This window comes from Oryctolagus cuniculus, chromosome 6, assembly GCF_051225735.1.
Source record: "Oryctolagus cuniculus isolate XC-2025 breed Fujian yellow rabbit chromosome 6, ASM5122573v1, whole genome shotgun sequence".
Taxonomy (NCBI): domain Eukaryota; kingdom Metazoa; phylum Chordata; class Mammalia; order Lagomorpha; family Leporidae; genus Oryctolagus; species Oryctolagus cuniculus.
This window is the reverse complement of record NC_142872.1, coordinates 107,038,267-107,059,642: the sequence shown is the minus strand read 5'-3', so window position 1 is coordinate 107,059,642 and position 21,376 is coordinate 107,038,267. Positions and strand designations below refer to the sequence as shown.

Here is a 21,376-nt window from a genome sequence, read left to right as displayed (position 1 = left end):
CTGGGAAGTGACCCAAGACTAAACAGGAAATTCACCAATGTTTCATATGCACCTTCCACACAGAGCCTGAAGATAATTTTGTATGATATTCTTAGTGTGCCTGTTCTGGCCATGACCTCTCCTATGAGGTCAGAGGTGGAATTGTTATCTTGTGGTGTCAGTGCCCAGATGGTTTCAGATTTGGGATTTCAGATTTTCAGAATAGGGATGCCCAACCTGAACAAGATTCTGGAACTTTACACAAGAAGTAGTTTTCAACTGCATTGGTTTCTCTACAGGAGGACACAGCCCACTGCCTCCTATGAGGCCACCTTTGAAGGACTGACGGAATCCACCTGTTTGTGTCATTTTGACTCCCACCATGGGACCCGTGGAGAGCCTGCTGAGTGGTGGACAGACACAGATCATCCTGTGGGGAACTCTGGCCGCTGTCGCCACCTTCTTCCTCATCAGCTTCCTCATCTTTCTGTGCTCAACTTGTGACAGGTGAGAACCAGCGCACGTATACTAGAACCTGAAAATAGCGTGTCACCATAGGCAGGAGAGGCCTTAGATAGAAAACCTGGTCTGAATAGAACCGCACTGCATAGATGTTCACAGACACTCACGTGTTAAGGTTAACTTACATCTCCGTGCTGCAAAGGGTCCCAGGACAGTCTTTGTTCATTGAATGAAAGCCCATATTTGATTCTGTTGGACAGCAACTGGAAGAGCCCTTGTCATTGAAGTGCCCCAGAATGAAATTCTTCCTGATGTTTTAAGCACTTTCCTTATCAAAATGTACATTGTCTTTTTCCACCTACTGTCACTTGAACTCTAAGTGTGAGGTACACTATACCTTTTTGCCACTGCTTGAGAAGTTCTTGTTGTGATGTAGCTCTGGAGGGCTCATTGATTACTGAAGATTTGTAATGGCTTTCTTGAGGACACATCCATTATCCTTGAAGAGAGACATGAAATAGTCATCAGTGTCTTTCTGTAGAATCGTACCTCGGCCTCTCCTCTGTCTTTTGTAAAATGTCGCCACCCACAAAGGAGATCTTTACCCAGAAAGAAGGAAAGTTTATCAAGTTTACCAAGACCTGTCAGCACACAGGGGACCTGGAATGAGGTCCAAACTCCTGGCTTTAGCCTAGCTCAGCCCCAGTTGTTGCATGTATTTGATGAGTGAAGTTGCAAATGGAAGACACTTTCTCTCCCCCCACCCCCATACACACACACACACACACACACACACACACACTGCCTTTCAGATTAATAAAATAACTTAAAAAAAAAACCCACAGGCATTCAGCTTGCTGGGGTAAGAGATTCTGCTGGGAGCCAGCCTAGACCAGACAATGGCTGGCCAGCCCTATTCCAGACTTTCTTGTCAACCTCAGCAGAAACTGAAAGAGTGTCACAGTGTCACTTAAAAGTCTTATATGGCGTCCTACTCTAGAATCTGTTAGCAGAGGAAAAGCCAGACCCTCTGATCCTAAGAAGACTGGCCAGGTAATAGAGGCCACAAGGTGTGAGGGCCGGCCTCTGTATTACTAAGTCTACCACTAGGTGTCACTCTCACTTTATACAAGATGGGAAATGGCTTCTCTACAACTGACGGCTTTCTTTAGACCGTCCTGAGTGAAAACAAATTCTATTTGTAGTCCTCAGACTTTTCCAGAGACTGGAAGTGGATAGAACCCATCCCGAGAGCATGTACTTCCTGATGTGCCAAAATTCATATTTTCTTTAGTTTCTCCATTCCATTGCAGTGTGACTCTGCAAAGATTCTCAGGGAGTAGATGAGAACACTGGGTTTTCCAAGCAAAGTGGGGTACTCCTTCCAGGGTCCCAGGCATAACCCATTTCCACTCAGAACTCTGCCTCAGCTGGCCCTTTCACAATCAAGACTTAAATGTTGATAAGAATTGGGATGGGAACAGGTAGTGTAAGTTGATTTAGGGGGAAACATTTGACATTAGAACGTTTTATTTTCTGTTTCAGAGAAAAGAAGCCGAGACAACACAGTGGAGACCATGAGAACCTGATGAACGTGGTGAGTCCATGTGTGTGTGTTTGTGTGTGTGTATACATGCACACATGTGCACGTCTGCCCATATGTATACTTTAAAACATCAGCTACTTAGCCAGGTGTGTTCCCACGTGCTTATGACCCAAATGGAACCTAGGGCACAACTCAGCTGGCACTGGCCATGGCTGCACTCTCTGTGAGTAGGTTTATACTCGCCATGGCGAGAGGCCTGTGCAGTTACACAGGCTTGCTAGGGGAGTTTCTGAAGTGGAGGCAATTGTGCTGCTTCCAGAAAGATCCTTGGTGGTTCTACCCTATCCTACAGCGTGAATGCTTTGCCTCAGCCCAGCTCCAGCTACTGCATGAGTCTGCTGGGCCCGTCCCAACAGAGACACACAGACTAAGTGGCCTACATAACCAGTGTGTCATCTCTCAGTTCTGGAGGCCAGAAGTCCAGAACCAAGACGGTGGCAGAGTTGGTTCCTTCTGGGGGACTTTCAGAGTGAGTCTTCCACAAGCCTTGCTCCTGGCCGGTGAGGGCTCACCAGCCAGCTTTGTCATCCTTTGGTTTGTAAGTGGGTCATCTCCAGCTTTGCCTTCATCATCATGTGGTGTTCTCCCTCTGTCTTCTTCATCATCTTCTCTCCATATCTACATCAAGTTTCTGCTTTCTATAAACATACCTGATGTATGGGACAAGGACCCATTGACTCTAGTATGACCTCATGTTCATTCTGCAGTGACGCCAATTCCAAATAAGGTCATGTCCTGAGGCCCTGGGACCGAGGACCTTGACATGTGAATCATGGGAGAACACAGTTAGTCATCAAGCTAACCAGGCCCTGGACCCACACCACCCTCAAGAGAGCCTACCCTTGCTGGACTTTCCCCAGCCCTCAGTATCTTAGGGGTCCTGATGATCCCCAGGGCTCCACCAATGTGAGCAGCAGCCTAAGACTGTCCCCATCCAGCCTTGTCCTTTAACTCAGGGTCATGCCCATCAGTGGCTGAGCAATGCCAGCAGCTGAGGATGCCTGCACCCTCATGTTTGCCAGGCTGAGTCATAGAGTCCTGCCTGAGCCCCATGGTCTTGCTAGAAACAGAAGGTGCGTCCTCTTCAGGACTTTAGTTCGCGGGGTCAAGCAAAAACTGGATGGGGGAAGAATCCAGAAAAAGAAGCACAGAGGAGTGAAATGGGTGCCGTGAGATCAGGCATCAGACATATAGCCATGGTCTGAGCTCATGCAGGACCACCCTGCCTGACCTAGAAACTCACAGGGTTCTTCTAGCCCAAGCAGGCAGGAAGTTGTCAGGACCCCCTGTTCCTCCTGGAGACCCCATGGTTTTCCTTCACTCCCTGTCTGCATATACACAAGCACCCAACCCAACCCTGCTGTCTGGGGCCCTTTAGTACCACGCCTCCCTTAATGCTTTTTCCCACCCCATTCCTGCCTCTGGTTGTCCACATCACTCACGTCCCCACTGCCACCTGCTGCCAGTGATTGCTGATCTAGGGCACCAGGATGGGTGGTGGGAGGGATGGGGAATCCCGCCTCTGTGGCTTCTCCCAGCCACCAGAAAAGACAAAGCCAGCTCTCTGTGTGTTCTTCCTCACACATCACAGCCTTAACCACCCCCCCCCCCCCGCCTCACTCATAGGATTATGTATATGTGAGAGAGAGGGGGCCACACACACAGATGCAAGCCTACAGTGGCATTGCTGCAGACACACAGACACACAGGCCCCTCACTGCTGAGAGCTTCTCAGATCTGGAATCTCAACAGCCTGAAGATTGCCCATCTCGGAAAAGCTGAGATTAGAAATGGTGGTTATGGATCGGCACTGTGGCATGGCAAGTTAAGGCGCCACCTGCAGTGCCAACATCCCATATGGGCATCAGTTCACAACCCTACTGCTCCACTTCTGATTCAGCTCCCTGCTAACACACCAGGGAAAAGCAGCAGAAGATGGCCCAAATGCTTGGGCCCCTACACCCACGTGGGAGACCTGGAAAAAGCTCCTGGCTCCTAGCTTTGGCCTGGCCACAGCACTGGCTAGTATGGCATCTGGGGAATGAACTAGCAGACAGAAGATCTTTCTTTCTCCCTGTCTCTCTGTAACTCTGACTTTCAAATAAATAAATAAATCTTAAAAAAAAAAAAAGGGGGCAAAAAGAAATGGTGGTTAGAACCTAGAGTGTGGTCACTGGTGTTTGCTTTGCTCTTTTAAGTGTAGAGTCTTAACAATGGAATGCATCTGTTTTTTTTTTCAGCCTTCAGACAAGGAGATGTTCAGCCGATCAGTTACCAGCCTGGCAACAGACGCTCTTGCTAGCAGTGAACAGAACGGGGCACTCACCAATGGGGACAGTAAGTTCTACAAAAACACCAGCTCTCCATGCAAGCCTCACCACCTACAAAAACATGTGGTTTCAACAAATGTAGCCCCAAAATTAGGAAGCACATTCTTATTGACTTTTAGTATTACTACCAGTTTTAGGGGGGGAAAGTCTCATTCAGATGAATGCTATCTATTGTCTATTAATTGGCTGCTGTGTGCCAGGCGTCGTTCTAGGATTTGCATGTGTCCTGACTCATTTACTCCCACCCTTCAAGGGTACCGTTGTTAGTAACAGTTACCACCCTGTGAGATAGCCATCTCACTCTCCAGACTTTCTAGGTAAGGAAACTCTGGCACATAACAGATTGCTACAAACTTAAAGCCTTAAAACAGCACAGATTTATTGAGTTACAATTCTAGAGGTCAGAAGTCTGGGATAAACCTCACAGAGCTACAGTCACGCCTCCAAGGAGAGTCCACTTCCTTGCCATTTATACCTTCTAGAGGCTGCTAGTACTCCTTGACCCCTGGCTTCTCCCTCCACCTGCACGTCTTTGACTCCCCTGCCTGCCCCTATCACTCAGAAGGATCCTTGTACTGTCACTACTGGATCCATCTGGATAACCCTGAATACTCTCCCAGTCTCCAGGGCAGCTGATCTGGATGTAAACAAATTTTAAGGGCCAGGGTTGTGGCGCAGTGGGTAAAGCCATGGCCTGTGACGTTGGTGCCCATCCCATACTGGAGCACTGGTTCATGCCCAGGCTGCTCTGCTTCTGATCTAGCTCCTTGCTAGTGCAACTGGGAAGGCAACAGAAGATAGCCCAAAGGCTTCAGCCTCTGCCAACCACCTGGGAGATCCACATGGGAGAGCCACATGGGAGATCCAGATGGTGTTCTGGGCTCCTACCTCCTTCTACCTTGCCTATATCTGACCTTTGGAGCCATATGGGGAGTGAATCAGCAGATGGAAGCTCTCTCTCTCTCTCCCCCTCTCTCTCTCCCCCTTTCAAATAAATAAATCTTTTAAAGAGCACAGATTTTAAAATCTATGCCAAGTTTTCTCATAATACACATTTTTCATGAAGTTTTAGGAAACCTCTCACAGACTAGATGGCACTAGCTTAGACTATGATTGAAGCAAGATATCAGCTGACAGCCGTAACTAAGTTGCAGCCACAGGCCAAGTAAAGCAAGCGTGGTAGTTTCATCCAACCCCAGGCTACCTGACACACTGTTGTCCTTACTGCCGGGGTTGTCTTGCTCCCCTTGTAACACCTGCACTGCTTTAGTTCTTTCAGAAGACAGCACTCTGACCTGCATGCAACATTACGAGGAAGTGCAAACGTCAGCCTCAGATCTGCTGGACTCCCAGGACAGCACAGGGAAACCCAAATGCCATCAGAGTCGCGAGCTGCCCAGAATCCCTCCCGAGAGCGCGGTGGACACGATGCTCAACACCAGAAGTGCAGACGGGGACCAGGGGCTGGGGCTGGAGGGGCCGTACGAAGTGCTCAAAGACAGCTCCTCCCAGGAGAACATGGTGGAGGACTGCTTGTATGAGACTGTGAAGGAGATCAAGGACGTGGTGGCCGCCACGCCCCTGGAGAAAGGCCACAGCAGCAAGTCGAGGTCTCATTCAGCCTTGAAGGAGCTGCCGGGGCCCCAGGCCGAGGTCAAGGCAGAGTTCGCTGAGTACGCCTCCGTGGACAGGAACAAGAAGTGCCGGCAGAGCGCTAACGCTGAGAGCATTCTTGGAAGTGGGGGTGATGTGGAGGAGGAGGCACCACCGCCTGTCCCCATTAAACTTCTGGATGAGAACGAAAACGTTCAGGAGAAGGAAGAGCGAGAGACTGGAGAAGAGCGAGCCCCAGAGGGGACCCCTGAAACCAACAAGGTAGGCACCCGCACTTTCGTTCTGTGGGCTTTTGTCCTCACAAGGAGGCTAGCTCATCCCGGGCTTTTTCCTTGCACACTTTTTAAGTTTGTTGACTGCTGAAAGCTGTTTGAGCACAAGAGGTGTTTGACCCTGTCCTCCCGTCCAAAGAATAAAATGCAGAACTCTCAAGGTTATAAAATATGTCTCTCTCAGCACCTATCTTGGATATTGTCCAGTTTTTGCATCATGTGTAATTAGGGCCAATTATTAATTTTCTTCATTTTAAAGACCAAGAATTAAATAGACCAGACTCTTTGTCACACACTTTGCCTCCTCCGCTTCCTCCCCATGCAGCATGGTGACCTTAAGCCTTGGAGGATTGGAGGAATCAAAACACGCCATGACGAGCCTTGTGGGAACAGCTCACATGCACTGCTGGTTATATCTCATTGTGTAGATGGTCCTCTTTCAGTATGCACAGGGGATTCCCTTACATAAAATGTTGTAATATTTGAATGTAGTCTGTGCATAGTCTCCCATATAACTTAAAAAATTTTTTTACCTTGTTTATTTGAGAAGCAGACAGCCAGAGTCTCCATCTCCTGAGCATTCCCCAAATGCCCAGGAGCCAGGAATTTGGTCAAGTCTCCCCAGAGGTGGCAGCAGGGACCCAAGTACTTAGCCATCACTAATGTCCCTTCAGGGTCTGCATCAGCAGGAAGCTAGAACTAGGAGCAGACCCAGAAACCCAAACCCAGGCACTCCAGTATGGGGTGTAAGCAACCAAATGGTGTTTTATTACTGCTCCAAATGACTGCTTCCTCTTCTACAGTTCAAATTATCTCTAGATTACTTATAATACCTAATATACTATGAATACTATGTAAATAATTAGTACTAGATTGTTTCAGGAATAATGACAAGGGAATAAAAAGTGCATGCCCAGTACACATGCTTCTGATCCAAAATCGATTCAGTCTGTGGTTGAAGAACCTGAACACACAGAGGGCCAGCTGTACTTTCATATGATTCAGTTGAGAGATCCTATTTTGTGACAGTTTCTAAGAAGCAGCCTGTAACTCTTAAGTTTAGCTACTCACCCAAGCTCTAAAATATGTTCACAATCCACAGCCTCCTCTGGGTGTGTCTAATAAGTTGATGGCTGAGCCACAGTGAACTTTGCATCTCCAGTTGTCCAAATCTTCTTGGGGATTAACCAGGCCTACTGTGCGTCAGGCAGCTAATATCTATTTTCTATTCCCTACAATGAGGAAAAGCAAAAAAAAAAAAAAAGTTTACTTAGGCTTAGGTCTTGGTAGAAAGGACAGGTAGGGTTAAGCAGTCAACAGTAGCCTTACAATACTTCTAGAGTTCATGGACAGAAGGTGAACCAGTCATTCAGATGTGTTTCAGGTTTTCATATTAATTTGTGAAATAAGCAGAATGAGAGGGTCAATGAAGATGTTTATGAACATGTTTGTAAGATGCAAAAATGCAGACTAATGTTTTGCCTTTCATTTCATCAAAATAATAAAACCAGCCTATAGTTCATGTATCCTAAACCAGGTAAAGCTCTTTACTTAAAAGTATGTGAAAGATAGGAGGGTCAGTTGTCTAACCACTGCTAATAAGCAATTCAGAATTCATATTCAAATTGGGAACCAAATGATCTACAGTATAATAAACAGGTGAGGAGAGTGGGCACCTGCCGATTGGTATGCCCACAGCCCATGTGAGAGTATTTGGGTTCCAGTCCCAGGACCATGTCAGGATCCAGCTTCCTGCAAATGTGTACCCTAGGAGGGAACAGGTGACAGCTCAAGAGGTTAGGTCCCTGCTACCCACATGGAAGACTTAGATTGAGTTCCCTGCTTCAGCCCCAGCCACGACAGGCATTTGGAGAGTGAACCAGTGGATGGGACCACTCTGTCTCTCTGTCTCTCAAATAAATTTTTTTAGTAAACAAGTGATTTGAGAATTTGAAACGCTTAGTGTTCATTCATTCAACAAAGATTCTGATGAGTACCTACTCTGCCACATGATCTTCTAAGTGCTGGGAATACATCAGTGAACAAAACATAAAAAGAACCAAATTCCTACTACCATGGAGCTTACATTTTAGTGGGAAGAGACAGACATAAAGCTTGAAGTTTATCAGAAAAAAAAATAGAATACAGGGTATTGGAAAAATGGGGTTGGGAGTATAATTTCAGATAAAGTAATCAGGATTTCCCTAGCTTTAAAAGTCACATTTAAGCAGAATCAGAGGAGATGAGGGAGTGAGATACACACTTTTGGGGGAATGAGCAGGAGAGGCAGTGGAGTGGCCAAATGAAGCCTTGAGCTTGCCAGACCTGTCCAGGAAGGAGCTGGGGGATGTTGTAGCTGGAGAAGGAGCGGTAAGGACAAGAGTGGTGGAGAGGAGGGTAACCAGGCTCCATCCTGATGGCCTTGGCTTATAGTCAGAATTCTAACAAGATCATTAGAGAGTCTTGAGCAAAATGACACATTGACACATGCCAACCTGTATTTTGGAGTGTCCCTCTGACTACAGCTGGGAAATAAACTGTAAGGGATGGAAGCAAGGAGACCAGTGGGTGACCATTCTAATAAACCAAGAGGTGGTGATGGCTTGGCCCGGGACAGAGGCAGCAGAAGGAAGGGGAGGAACAGAGCTGGAGGCAAGATGCTTGCTGATGATCACGTCTGTAGCAAGGAAAAGCAAATATTGAGTCCAGGGAGGTTAGGCTGAGCCACTGGAAAGAAGGTTGGATGAAGTCATAGGATGAGTGAATATGGACTGGGACTAGAAGGTTCCAAGAATAGAGCTGGGACTGGCATTGTGGAGCTGCTTGTTAAGCCACCGCTACGAACACTGGAATCCCATATCAGAGTTCAAGTCCTTGGTACTCTACTTCTAGTCCGTCTTCCTGCTAATGTGCTGAGAAGGCAGCAGATGATTGCTCAAGTGCTTGCACCCCTGCCACCCATGTGGGGGACCAGGATGGAGTTCCTGGCTCCTGGCTTCAACCTGGCCCATCCTGGCTGCTGCACTTATTTGGAGAGAGAACCAGTGAATGGATCTCTCTCTCTCTCTCTCTCTCTCTCTCTCTCTCTCTCTCTGTCTCTCTGCATTTTATATAAATAAATAAGTAGATAAATCTTAAAAAAAAAAAAAAAGGAATAGAGGGAACCAGCAGGAACGAGCAAATTAGGAAAGAAAACCAGGCTTCAACTAGAAACCAAGTGAGGAAAGTGTTTGGGGATAGTTAAAAGGGAGTTGGACATAGGGGGTTCTGAGACCGAGGGTGTGGAAGGTCTGGGGGTGCAGTGCTGAGAGAGGTGATGAGGGCAGGTGGAGCACAGACCAGTGGAGGGAGAGGACGCCAAGGGACTGGAGGGCTGGGTTTGGAAGGATATGTGTTGGTTGAGTCGCTGAGAATCAAGACAGGAGATGTGTGTGTTAGAGGAAGAATCTGTGAACATGAGACAAAATTATTGAGATAACAGCAGAGGGAAAGCCACAAAATGTGCTGATTTCCTCCACTAGTTTTGAAAAGTTTCCAGATGACTTAAGGCTCTTCTTGATAATGCCTGCAAACTGTGGAAATACAAAATTTGGTGTTTGATAAAAACAAAACAAAATGTTTTGTTAATGATCATTCATTGAAAGTTAGAAATTGAAACTAGTCTAATTATTCTGGCTTTTTTCATCTCTTTACATTTAAATATAAATCAGAAGAAATTTCTCCACATGGGATATTAAGTAAATATCTAAGAATATCATATAATAGATTATGTAAGCTTGTGTTTCTCAGGTGCTTTCCATAATTTCTTTGTGCTCCCATAGAAATCATTTGAAAACATTTTTGTAGATCGGAGAAACCCTCTGTATAACAAAGCTTGGATCGTTGACTTCACACTACTTTCTTTTGGTTGTGTTTCTTCTGATAGAGATTTAGTGCACTGTCATACAAATCCCGAGAAGAAGATCCAACTCTCACTGAAGAAGAGGTAAGTTTCGTTTCTTTTTAATTAACCAGAAAGCTCGTATAATAAAGGGTAGAACTTCTGCTTTGTAGCGTTACCCTTTGTCTGAAAGAGCTGAAATACTCTCTTGGCCTGTGTTTGGAGATCAAGATTTGAGGAGGTAGGTGCAATGCCCTGGAGAGAGTGGCAGGCAGTAAGATTGACAGATAAATAGATCAGCTAGGCAAAAGAATCTGAGCAGGGAAAAGGATCAGAAAAAAAGGAAAAAGAAGAGGCAGGGGGAAGAAGGAAGAAGAGGAGAAGGAGGAAGAGGAAAAGAAATGGTATGGAGGGGAGTAAGTGTAAGAGAAATTTCAGTGTGGGAGCTTTAGCCATAGTTAGGAAGATCACATGGAAGGAAATGAATAGTGAGTTGGAAAATTCAGGACATTAGAACAGGAATTTGATCCAGCCTGGAGATGGAGGGAGAATGTCTCAGAGAGGAACTTTGGATGCAAAAGCAGGTAACTTCAGGAAGTGCAATTCCAGGCTGGAGCTAGGGGCAGATATAACATTAAGAACACACTGTGTATTTCCAAGCACCAAGCTACAAATTCGCTGGTTGAGTTTCAATGAAACCGTAAAATTGTGATATACAGTGTATGTGTTAGTGTGTCAAACTGAGCTTAGACAAAGAGCTAAACACCTTGGCTGATGTAGCTGCATATAGCTCTTCTCTGGATTCCATAGCAGTGAATGTTGTACATGTGCAAGACCAGTGTTTGTGTGCTGCTACATCGCAGAAGTGCTTCCTTTAGGAGATACTGTCCACCCCCCTGCTTGCCCCCTTCCTCAGGGAATGTATCCACCTGGTTGCAGAAGCCAAAACCCTGGGAATCATCTTGGTACCTCCTTTCCCTCTCTGTCTTCAGCCATAGTCAAATGCCAAGTCCCTTCATGTGCACTTCCAAGCAAGTATGATTTCTTACAGTGACATGCTGCTCCCCAAAGGCCTTTGCAGCGGGACAGCTCACCTGTCCTTACCTGATGTCCCTCTTGATGTTAGGAGGTTGCACAGGAGATCCGAATGCATGAGCTTGCAAAGGTGTGCTTGGAGCACAGCCGGCTCTTGACATGGGAAAGAGCATCCATGGGATGCCTCCAGATGTCATTGCTGAGCTGCCTGGTGGCAGATTTTCCCCCTAATCTCAGACTGTAAATGTCTGTTGAACCACTAATGTGCAACTGTATCAGCAACTACTGGAAAGCAGTTACCCTTGGAGATGTGAGCTGCCCAGCAGAACCCGGCAGCCAGTCTTCACAGAGAGGCAGGAGGCCTGGGATAGCGTAACACAGAAACTCTCACCCTCCAGGGGCTTCAGAACCAGCACGTGGCTCGGTCCCACTGCCAGAGTTTCTGGCTCGGTGACTCTGGGACGGAACCTGACACTCTCAGTGTGCCTTTCTGTTGGATTCCCAGATCCTGCTGCTGTTGCCCCTGGATCTGGAGAATCTTTGATCTAAAACGCGTACATATATTCTACCCTTTGCTGTAAAGCATTGGAGCCCCTTTTCAGATAAACCATCATTCCAATATGGAAATTAGAGAAAACGCAGGGCTGTGGTCAGGTCCTGGGGGGTTCTTCCGCTTCCCGTTCTTCCTGCTGGCCTCAAACCCTCGGCAGACCTGGAGAGAGCTCGTTTTCCACAAATTAAGTGAATTTGATGGATGTGCTCACCCCGTGGAACGTATTGTGTATTGTACACCAGTAATGTGTACAATAGCTTGGGAAAGCTAAGACAGACAAGTGCTACAGGGACACACACCCAGAGATGCCCCTCTCGGGGTGGGGGTGGGGCGATTCTGAGTACGAAGCTTCTCGCTGGAAGGGGCCCTGGGAAGTCACAGCTTGCAGCTGGCTTATTCCATTCACGCTTTGTTTCCTAGATCTCAGCCATGTACTCCTCAGTGAACAAAGCGGGACAGGCAGGGAACAAAGTGGCACAGTCCCCAAAAGCGCCGGAGGCCACCGCCCCCGCCAGTCAAGGGACGCCTCAGAGGTCCACCTCGTCCTGCAATGATCTCTATGCCACCGTCAAAGACTTTGAGAAAACCCCCAGCAGGGTCAGCACACTGCCCCCAGCAGGGAGAGCCCGCGAGGAGCCAGAGCCCGACTATGAAGCCATACAGACTCTCAACCGAGAGGAAGAAAAGGGCCCCCTGGAGACTAATGGCCACCAGGGCCTCGGTTCCAAGGAGAATGACTATGAGAGCATCGGGGACTTGCAGCAATGCCGAGACATCACCAGGCTCTAGCGACGCAGAAGACAGCTCCCGAGAGCCCGTGAGCAGCGCGTGGGCACGTGTCTTCTGGGAAAGCTAGCGAGTCCTACAAACCCACACTTCACGTGCTGCTTTCATAGACAGGAGACAACTGGAGAAGCCGGGGCGGTTTCTCCAGTGTCTGAAACAGTGAGGTTCAGACCTGGCACACCTGCCCCCCTGGGGCGGAGGGTGGGGGGACACACGCACACTGCAACACATTTCCCTCATGCACCTTCGCCCTCTGCAAAAGATCCCAGCTGCCAGGACCTTCATCCCCACGTGAGGAAAGCCAGGCTAGAAGGAAGAGCTGCACTCACAGAGAATTACAGCCACATGCACCTGAAATACTGCCATGCAGAGCCAAGAGTTCTTCCTCTCTGCTACTGACTTTAAATGGATGGCTTTTTCTCCTTAATTTTTTTTTCTTTCTTTCTATGGTTCAGTCCAAGGAAATTCTCCTGGAAGGCTTAGCCCTTGCCTTCCAGGTAGGTGTTTTAAGTGAGTGAGCAACAGTGTGTGCCCGGAACCCTCCGGCTCTTAGGAGAGCTGCATGTCAGCCCCTGGGATGCCAAACCCTGCAGGGCAGTAGGATTGAGGAGGGACATCCCTGAGGTCTTTGTGATTTCTAACTTCAGTGTTCTACATCAGCAGCCTCTCCCACAAAGTGCTTGCAAGCAGTTATAGATCCTTTATTTCTTTTTCTAGTCCACATGTTTTTGTCCCCCCAGTATCGGACGGCTCATCGGAGCCTTTTCAGTATTTTCAGTGAATATTCTGGTACTGCTATACTTGCTTACGCCCAGAGCTCATTCCTTCAAAACAGTGAGCCTTAATCTTTGTGTTGGGATGTGGATGGCAAACAAGGACAGCAGCCATGGGGTCCATCTCTGAAGGGCTGTCGTGTGTTTCCCATGATCGACACCAACCAAACCACCAGTGTGGAGTTTCATAAGTTAACTGCTACCTTAAGGTAATCTGAGATTAAAATGTAAACATTTATTTTTCTTATATGAATTTATAAGAGGTTTTATGTTCAATGCCTAATTTCTAGAAAGTGCCAGAAAAAATGTATATTAACTATTTTGATTTTATGTACAATGATTTATACTCTCATTTTGAAAAGACACCATGAAGCACATAAGCTAGATAATGATAAGTAGTTGTTACCTTTTTTCTAACCAAGTGTTTAAAACATTGAAGGTTTTTAAAGACTCAGCTTTTCAAATGGTACTTGGAGCTCCTGGTCCAAATCACCTAGACCACTGGAGAAATAAATGGAATAGACACAAATCATTATTTTCAGTGGTTTGTGCTGGGCAATCTTGCAATACTTGAGATGCTAAAAATGGACAGAATGAGAGATGACTGGGATGACTGTGAATTGTGAACCTCATGAAAGTATCATAATTCCATTAAGATTTAGCTACGTGTTTAAAGAAAATGCTGATGAATTCTGTGGGCCAGTGCTTGCCAATGCAAGTTGCCTGCTGGAATCATATTCCCCTTCTTGATACCAAAATCGGTGACTGAAGTGACTCCCATTTAGAGCTCAGCCTAGTTTGAATTTAATCCCCTCTTTAGGTCTTATAAGGCCATCATTGGAAAAACTGGCCAGTTTTCATTTAAGAGGAGCCTAGTTGAAGAGCGATTATGATGTGTAGGCTACAGAGAGGGAGTTTTTCCTACTCTGAAAGAAGAAAAAAAAAAAAATGAGGCAATTATTCTTACACCGCTGTGGTATCTGCGAGTTTAAAGGTTTAACGACCTTGCTGTTTTCCCTCACGATGACAAGGAATGCTATTGGGAGGATGAAGCGTCTCGCAAATTGTAGAGACCAGCTTGCGGGCATGTTCTCCCATCCGCGTGCTCAGAGCTCTGCTTTGTGACTGCTCTCTATTACACTCCTGAAACTGTAACGTGAGCCGTGCTGGAGTAAACCGGCTGTGGTCCCGATTCTCAAGTCAGCCTCGTCTCTCCCGTGAAGCCTCGCGTGCATGTGCACCGTCCTCACCGATTAGAAGATAATGGCAGAACACCCTGGAGTCCCTGGAGAGAAATTTATCAGGAAAGTGCCAGGTGCTTCCTCCCAGAATTCCGAGCTCTCTGGAGCACTGCCTTGTGATTTTCACTGCTTGGTACTAAGGAGTTTGACCCAAAGATCTCTTCCTCAGTGGGGCTCCTTTAGCTCATGGTAATAGCCGTGTCACCTTGCACTCCTAGCACTGTGCGTGCTCTGGTAACATCCTTCCTGGGCAGCCGACAGCTCAACCGTTTTACTGCATTTTGCCGTGTCTGATTTGTCACCAAGGAAATAGATCTGATCTCTAAAGTCTAAAGCCCCTTCTGGGGAGAGAAGTTCATTATAAATAATTGTGTCATCTAGAAATTTCGTCATCAGAATTTCCCCCAGAAATTTTCAAATACAGGTTATGCAGTAGAGTAGGAAAATTTGTACTGGGCTCTGTCTTCAGCTGAGAGTCAGTGATAAGACTATGTTGTGCTAGAAAGTTTTGAAGTATAATTTTTAACAGGAACTGGCTGGCCCTCCAGGAAGAGCCCTAAAAGAATGAACTGATAGCACGGTGTTGAGGGCCAGGGGAGAGAGATGCAGAGTGAACTTGGAGACCCTGGCTATGCTCTGGAGAGCACCCGGTTCTTTACTGAAGTGTACCTGTTGATGCATCATCCCTGTCTTGACCTCCTAGTACAGTTTTTCATGAGTTTCATCATGCTTTGTTCAGACTCTTTTCTTGAACCTTGGAGTTGGACAAAAGATGATGATGGCTCCTTTTAAATAGTTCCATCTTGGGCTAAATACTACAGAGTTTAAATATATCAAAGGTTAATTGTCAAAAACAGCATTTGCTATATATTTAAATTTCAACTTTGACATTCATACTATGTATCCAATTATAAAAACCTAGGTTCTTTGAAGTTACATTAAAAGCTTAAAAGCAAATTTTAGGAATTTTTTGCAATATCAGTCAGAATTGTACATCTATCTAGGTTAAAAAGAAGAATTTTTTGTTTTTTTCAGGTAGTTTGAAGCCTTAGAATCATTTTTAATGATTTTAATATTAATATTTAATGTTTTTAATATTTCTCAAAAATCATCATCAGGAACATCTTTTAAGTGTTTAAGGAAAAAAATTCTAGAAGAAAGTAATGTTTACCAATATGTTTTCTGCATATGTATTTTCCCCCTCCTAAACTTAATTACATCATTAAGTCTCTAACTGATTTATCTATCTTAAAATCCCAGAGTTCATTCTCTGTGAGTGCTAAATGAACAGTCAGTAGTCAACACAAATAACTAAAATTTAACCTCAGTATGTCACTATTGTCTTGTTCCCTTATTTAATTTTTCTAGAAAAATGAAAGCATTTCTTACCTTAACCAATAATAAACTCTATGTATGTGTGTACAAATACACATACACACAAGGTATTTTAAAACGTTTGTGGGAAAATGGAATTAAAAGATAGATTTTATTTCAGTGCAAACATTTTTAAATTCATGCATAGTTTTTCATAATAGGCATTTTCATGAACTTTTTGAATACTCCTCATGTATTGCATGGATTTCAGATTTTTTGCAATAAAATAAGCTTACCTTTTAATTCCATTTTTCCACAAATATTTTAAAGTACTTTGTGTGTGTGTGTGTGTGTGTGTGTTTCACTCTGGCACAACCTCTGGTGCTTAATTAATTAGAATGTGTTCTTTTATGTACTTTGAAATGCTTATCCTACTGGTGTGATGAACTCTTGTCACAAAAGCAGAATTAGAAGCAATAGTTCTACAGACATTTTCATTTGATGATTACAGGAAAACCTTGAGTTGCCTTCATCTAATTTTTCTGATTAATACATTCGGATTTTAAATTGTGTCCAAAATTCCCTTGGCTGATATTAACGGTGGTATCTTCACATCATTTTGTTATATGTTCATGGAAAAATGGAATTAAAAAATAATGAGTATTTCCCGTGAACTTTTTGAAGTCCCCTGGTACATATGGCTTGCTACAGATTTAACCAAAGAGGAGGAAATGTTAAAGAGGTGTATTTCTCATATAAGTATTTGAGAAGAGATTTGACCTAAAGCAACAGAATAGCCAACCGTGGGCCAAGGCAAGGTGCCACCCCCTCCTACCCCAGCCTTGAGTCTGTAGTAGCAGAAACCAGTTACCACTTGGTGGCATTTTACTTCATTCCCTTTTAAAACCATAAGGTTTAACAGCAGAATCAATGGGCAGTGATGTCATGAGACGTGCAAAAAAACTGCTCTGAGACCAGGCCATGCTATCATTGTAGAGCTCCAGTTTTAGACTGAATTAGGATTTTGTAAATGAGTAAATGACATTTTGTCAATGTTCCTTGTAATGGTTAATATGAGTCTGTGTAATGTACTGGGGCCATTCTCTGAAAGTGTTGATTTTTGGTACCCAGCCAGCATAGCTCTGGCTGCTAGAAGCACAGTAGGTACTGGTGGTCATTTCCTGGAAATCTTGACAGGCTTATTGTACTGTGGAATTGAGCAAAGTTAAAGTGTAATGTTTGGTGTTAATAAGTGACTGATGTGAAAATAGGAACATGTGTCTATAATATCAAATGTGGTCTTACTTGCTGTGAAATCTAAATTCCTTATCTTGTAGTAGTATTTTCCTACTCTGTATTATACTTTTCCTTAAATACATTATTCCTGACAGTGGCATTAGACAGATAAAACTGACTTAGACTAAAAGTGTTTGACTTAAAGGGATCACTCCAGAAACCATGACAAATTAGAATCTGCATCTGGAATCCTCAAATCAAATATTTAAATCTTGGTCCAGAAGAGAACAAGCATTTATATTTTTTTAATCCCACTGCTCTTTTTTTTAAGTCCCTATTTATCTCTGGTTTTGATATTTGCAAAATAGCTTATTTTTTTCCAATTTCTGCTTTGTTTTTACTGAGAAATAGTCACTGAAATTTTTCTTCATGTCAGATGTAAAGAGAAGTACAATTTTTTAAAAAGGCAATTTTGAAAACCATTCCCTTTAGTCATGAATGATGTTTAATGCAGTAGCATTTTTCTTTGCTTGTGTTGTCCTCTGGTTGTCTCCTATTACCTTGTATAATGTAGTAGGCAGCCTGGTAATTGCCATTTCTCAGGCTTCTGTATGTAAAATGGCACCATTTTTAATGTGATTATGTTTTAAACAATGTGTTGTATGCCTCATCTTTTCTGAGTGAAGTTCGAACAAAGTCTCTTATAAATAGGAATTGGCATTTCATTGTTTGTGCATTTTCTCCTCATAAAAATGGTTACCCCTAAAGTGACCTATTCTCTATTAGGTGACCCCAGTCAGTTTGAAAGCGCTCCCCTTGCTAGAAGTATATTCAGAAATAATTCATGACACTTGGAGGCATTTTCATTCCTGTCTCAGAGGGTCCTTGTAATAGACACACTGTCCAGTTCCAAAAAGAATGGGAAAGTCATTTTCAATAGTGGGAACTTTTAAACTTATTTTTATGTCAAAAAATATCTCTTGCTAGCTCCAACATCTTATAATATTGCTCCCCTCCATGACATCTAAAGAATGAGGGCATGACATCACTTTTGCTTCCCACCTGTGTAGATGACCACCTGTCATTCTGTAGCGTACCACCACAGGTCTCTGTCCTACCCACTCGTGACATGCATTGTCACTACCGGGACTGATCACCATCCCCCAACACGACAGACCCTGCCAGCCAGCAAAGAGCCATTCCTCATCACACCAGGTGAGCAGACAGCTATGCCCAGCTCACACGTTCCTGTTTCACAGGCTGCCGGGATTCGCCAGGCAAGCAGATGCTTGGTGTCAGTTGTCACGAGTTTGGCTAAACTACATACACTCTTACCCACTTCTGTCATGAGGAAGGTTGACACCCAAGGGTCGTGGAGAAGAACTTTTAGTGCATCCCATGGAGAAATCCAGCTCTCAAGTGCAAGTAGATTAGCACCATGCTCTAGCCAAGTAACAGCTAAGTTCCCTGTGCCCTATCATACTTTGCCTGTGTCACGTCCAGTCCCAGGTCAGCTTCACTGACCAACCTGCAGCAAGTGGAGCCTGTAGCTGCAGCAGGCCAAGAGTTTCCAGTGATGTAGGAGGAAACTAATAATCCTGAGAGAAAAAAATCCTTCATGTAAAAACTCATCACTTTTAAAGCAATTTAGTGTAAAATGTTTTAACCACGTAGCTCTTACACGCCTTCCCGACTGGGAAATGATGTTTGTGAATTATGTTAGTTACAACCAGTTCACTCTGCTTTCCTGGGTCTCAAGAAAACCAGGAATGCGTAAGCATCTAACCATGGAGGGCCAGATATTGAGAGTAACTTGCCCGTTTGTAGGCAATCTGACTTTCTGAGTGAGGGACCAAGCAGTGAGCTAAATAACTTTTAACTGCTGGTACAAGTGAACGGTGTTACAGTAGTTGAGATTGTGTTTGATTTTGATTTTTTAAGCTTCGCTCTAAGCCATCATAGTCAAATTTTTGCATGAATATTCTATAATCTTTTTTAATTAACAGAAAAGTTATCTGGTCATTCTCTTTATACTTTTTAATTTTAAAAATTCACCTAATGTGCCAGTTATGCACCCTAAAGAGGACCCACTGAAGGCTAATGTAGAAGTTAAGTCTTGGTGCTGGGAGCCTGTAGTTCAGATGTTTTGTTGTAATGTCCCAGTTTGGTTTGGTTTCATTTGTTTTGTGACTCAACAAGTTGGGAACCATGAATTTAAAGCATTCTCTATTTCCTGTCATAGCTTAAGGAGAGCCCTTTTATTTTTTTAGCTTCTCTGAAAGACAGAGGTGCCCAGACGAAGGCAAAGAGGCCGAGTCCACGTGGAAAGGATTTGATTGCTCCGTTGACAAGTCTGGGTGTTTCTCATGTGAGACCCATAAATGAACCTGACCTACATTTACAACCTCTCCCTTAAGCTTGCTTGCCTTTCTACAATGTAGTTCTTGAATATAGACTTCTCTTGTTTTTCCTGGAGTCACACTAGGACCTTAATTCCCACTGCTGCTGCACACCTTCTTGCCTGCCGATATCCTCAATGGTGGCAGCACATTTAACAGAGCTTGTCTCCTGGGGAGAAGCAATGTGCAGAATGCCAGAAAAGCTGCATTATCAGTTCCAGTCAATAACTATTTGAGAGCATTCTATATGCTTCAGATTTTGACAGCTTTAAACCTGGCTTCACCTTTTTTTTTTTTTTTTCCTGAGTACCGACTATGTATTTAACTCTGGAGCCAAGGAGAGGTGGGGATTAGAAGCAAAATTTGAGCTAAATGAAGTAGGCAGCTTCTCACCCCCACGTGTCTTGGGTAGTGTGTCTCTCTGAAAGATGTAGTATCCCAGCTTCTGTCTATAGCTCTGAGTCTCTTAATAACCAGTAAGTGTATGTAAGTGTGGCAGATTGTCTCAAAAGATTGACTGTTTAGATATTTCTTTTTTTAACCCAGGAATAACATAATTTTTTGTGGATAACATAATATGGCCATGAAATATATAATCTGTAGCTATTTAAAAGCATCCTTTCAAACATAGTTCTGAGTTTATTTTAACTGGAAGAGGGAACTCTTCATATTAAAAAAGCAAAAACAAATGTTTAAACTTACATAAGTCTTTCTAGAAGAGTGTAGCATCAGTCTACCACCCATCCCAGAGTGTTTGTTCTTGTCTGTAGTGCTTCAACAATTTTTATGGGAGAAAAAAGTGCACTTTTTTTTATTTCTTGGAAAAGTGAATTAAATTCTCCAATGGGACAGTTTAATCTCAAGAGAAGCATTGGTTTTGGAGACCAGAGCACAGGGGTATGGTTCCTGTTCCAGCATTGACTTGACCATGTGACCTCGAGCAAATGATTTAACTTCTCTGTGCCTCAGTTTCTCCATCTATAAAATGGGGATAATGATACCAACCATTGCCTACCTCATAGAAATGTTATGGGGACAAATGAGATAATATAGATAAGTACGAATGCTTTGACCTATTTGAAGAAAGGTGCTATATAAATTGAAGTTGTATTGTTTTTAGTGATCCAATTATTAATTATGTTTAGGGTTTAAATAATAGCAATACTGTTATTCAGGTTAAAAATAGGCTTCAAGTTGATGCATGTTTCCAATTCTCTTCTGTGGCCAGATTTTGATCATTTATCCAGTAATGGTACCTAAGGAACTGAAATGGGCATTGTTTCTGTGTGTTTCTGCCGGTAGTATTTCAATTCTGAATACTCAGAAAAGGCTGGAGTTTAACTTGTCATATCGTATAGTTTACATGTAATGAACCTTATTCAAGCTGTATATAAAAGTATAATTCCATGTAAATAGCAGGTACATTGTAATTAAAGGCACTTATCACATTGTCTTTGTTCTTTTTTTAATTGTAATAAAAGTCAGTTTTGTATAAAAGCTTGTTAATATTCATTTGGTATTTGGAAAGGTCAAGAACAGCTAATTTGTATGCCCTGTACAAAACCAGGGTGTGGAGGATTCTAACAGTCAACTCACTGGCATAAGTAGGAAAATAGGCCTGATGATCAGACCAAAGAGTGCAGCAGTGGGAGTCAGAATCTCTGCGGAAAAGGACTTGAGTTTGAATGCCAGCTCCACACTGCTTTGAGAAAGCTGTTGGACTTCCCTGTGCCCTTGCTGCCACATCAGAAAATGAGGAATGATAACACAGTACCTACTAGCAGGGATTAAATGAGGCATTGAGCATGGTACCTGGCAAATGCTCGGTGCTCTGTAAATGCTAACAGACCATCTTCACAGCAAGCCTAGGACATCTTTGATGACATCTACTCAGAC

The 21,376-nt window shown here is 44.0% G+C and overlaps 1 protein-coding gene across 5 annotated transcripts in view; it reads left to right on the top strand.

The window, feature by feature from the left end:
- The window catches only part of PAG1 (phosphoprotein membrane anchor with glycosphingolipid microdomains 1), a 174,620-nt gene extending 153,643 nt beyond the window's left edge, over positions 1-20,977 (top strand). For all 5 annotated transcript variants that reach the window (XM_089335463.1, XM_089335462.1, XM_089335464.1 and 2 more), the window contains 6 exons: positions 279-486; positions 1,987-2,038; positions 4,288-4,384; positions 5,648-6,252; positions 10,189-10,248; positions 12,152-20,977. In XM_089335463.1, coding sequence (XP_089191589.1) covers positions 362-486; positions 1,987-2,038; positions 4,288-4,384; positions 5,648-6,252; positions 10,189-10,248; positions 12,152-12,520 — 1,308 coding nt within the window. In that variant the 5' untranslated portion in view covers positions 279-361 and the 3' untranslated portion in view covers positions 12,521-20,977. The remainder of the gene's footprint in view (positions 1-278; positions 487-1,986; positions 2,039-4,287; positions 4,385-5,647; positions 6,253-10,188; positions 10,249-12,151) is intronic.
- The last annotated feature ends 399 nt before the right edge of the window (positions 20,978-21,376 follow it).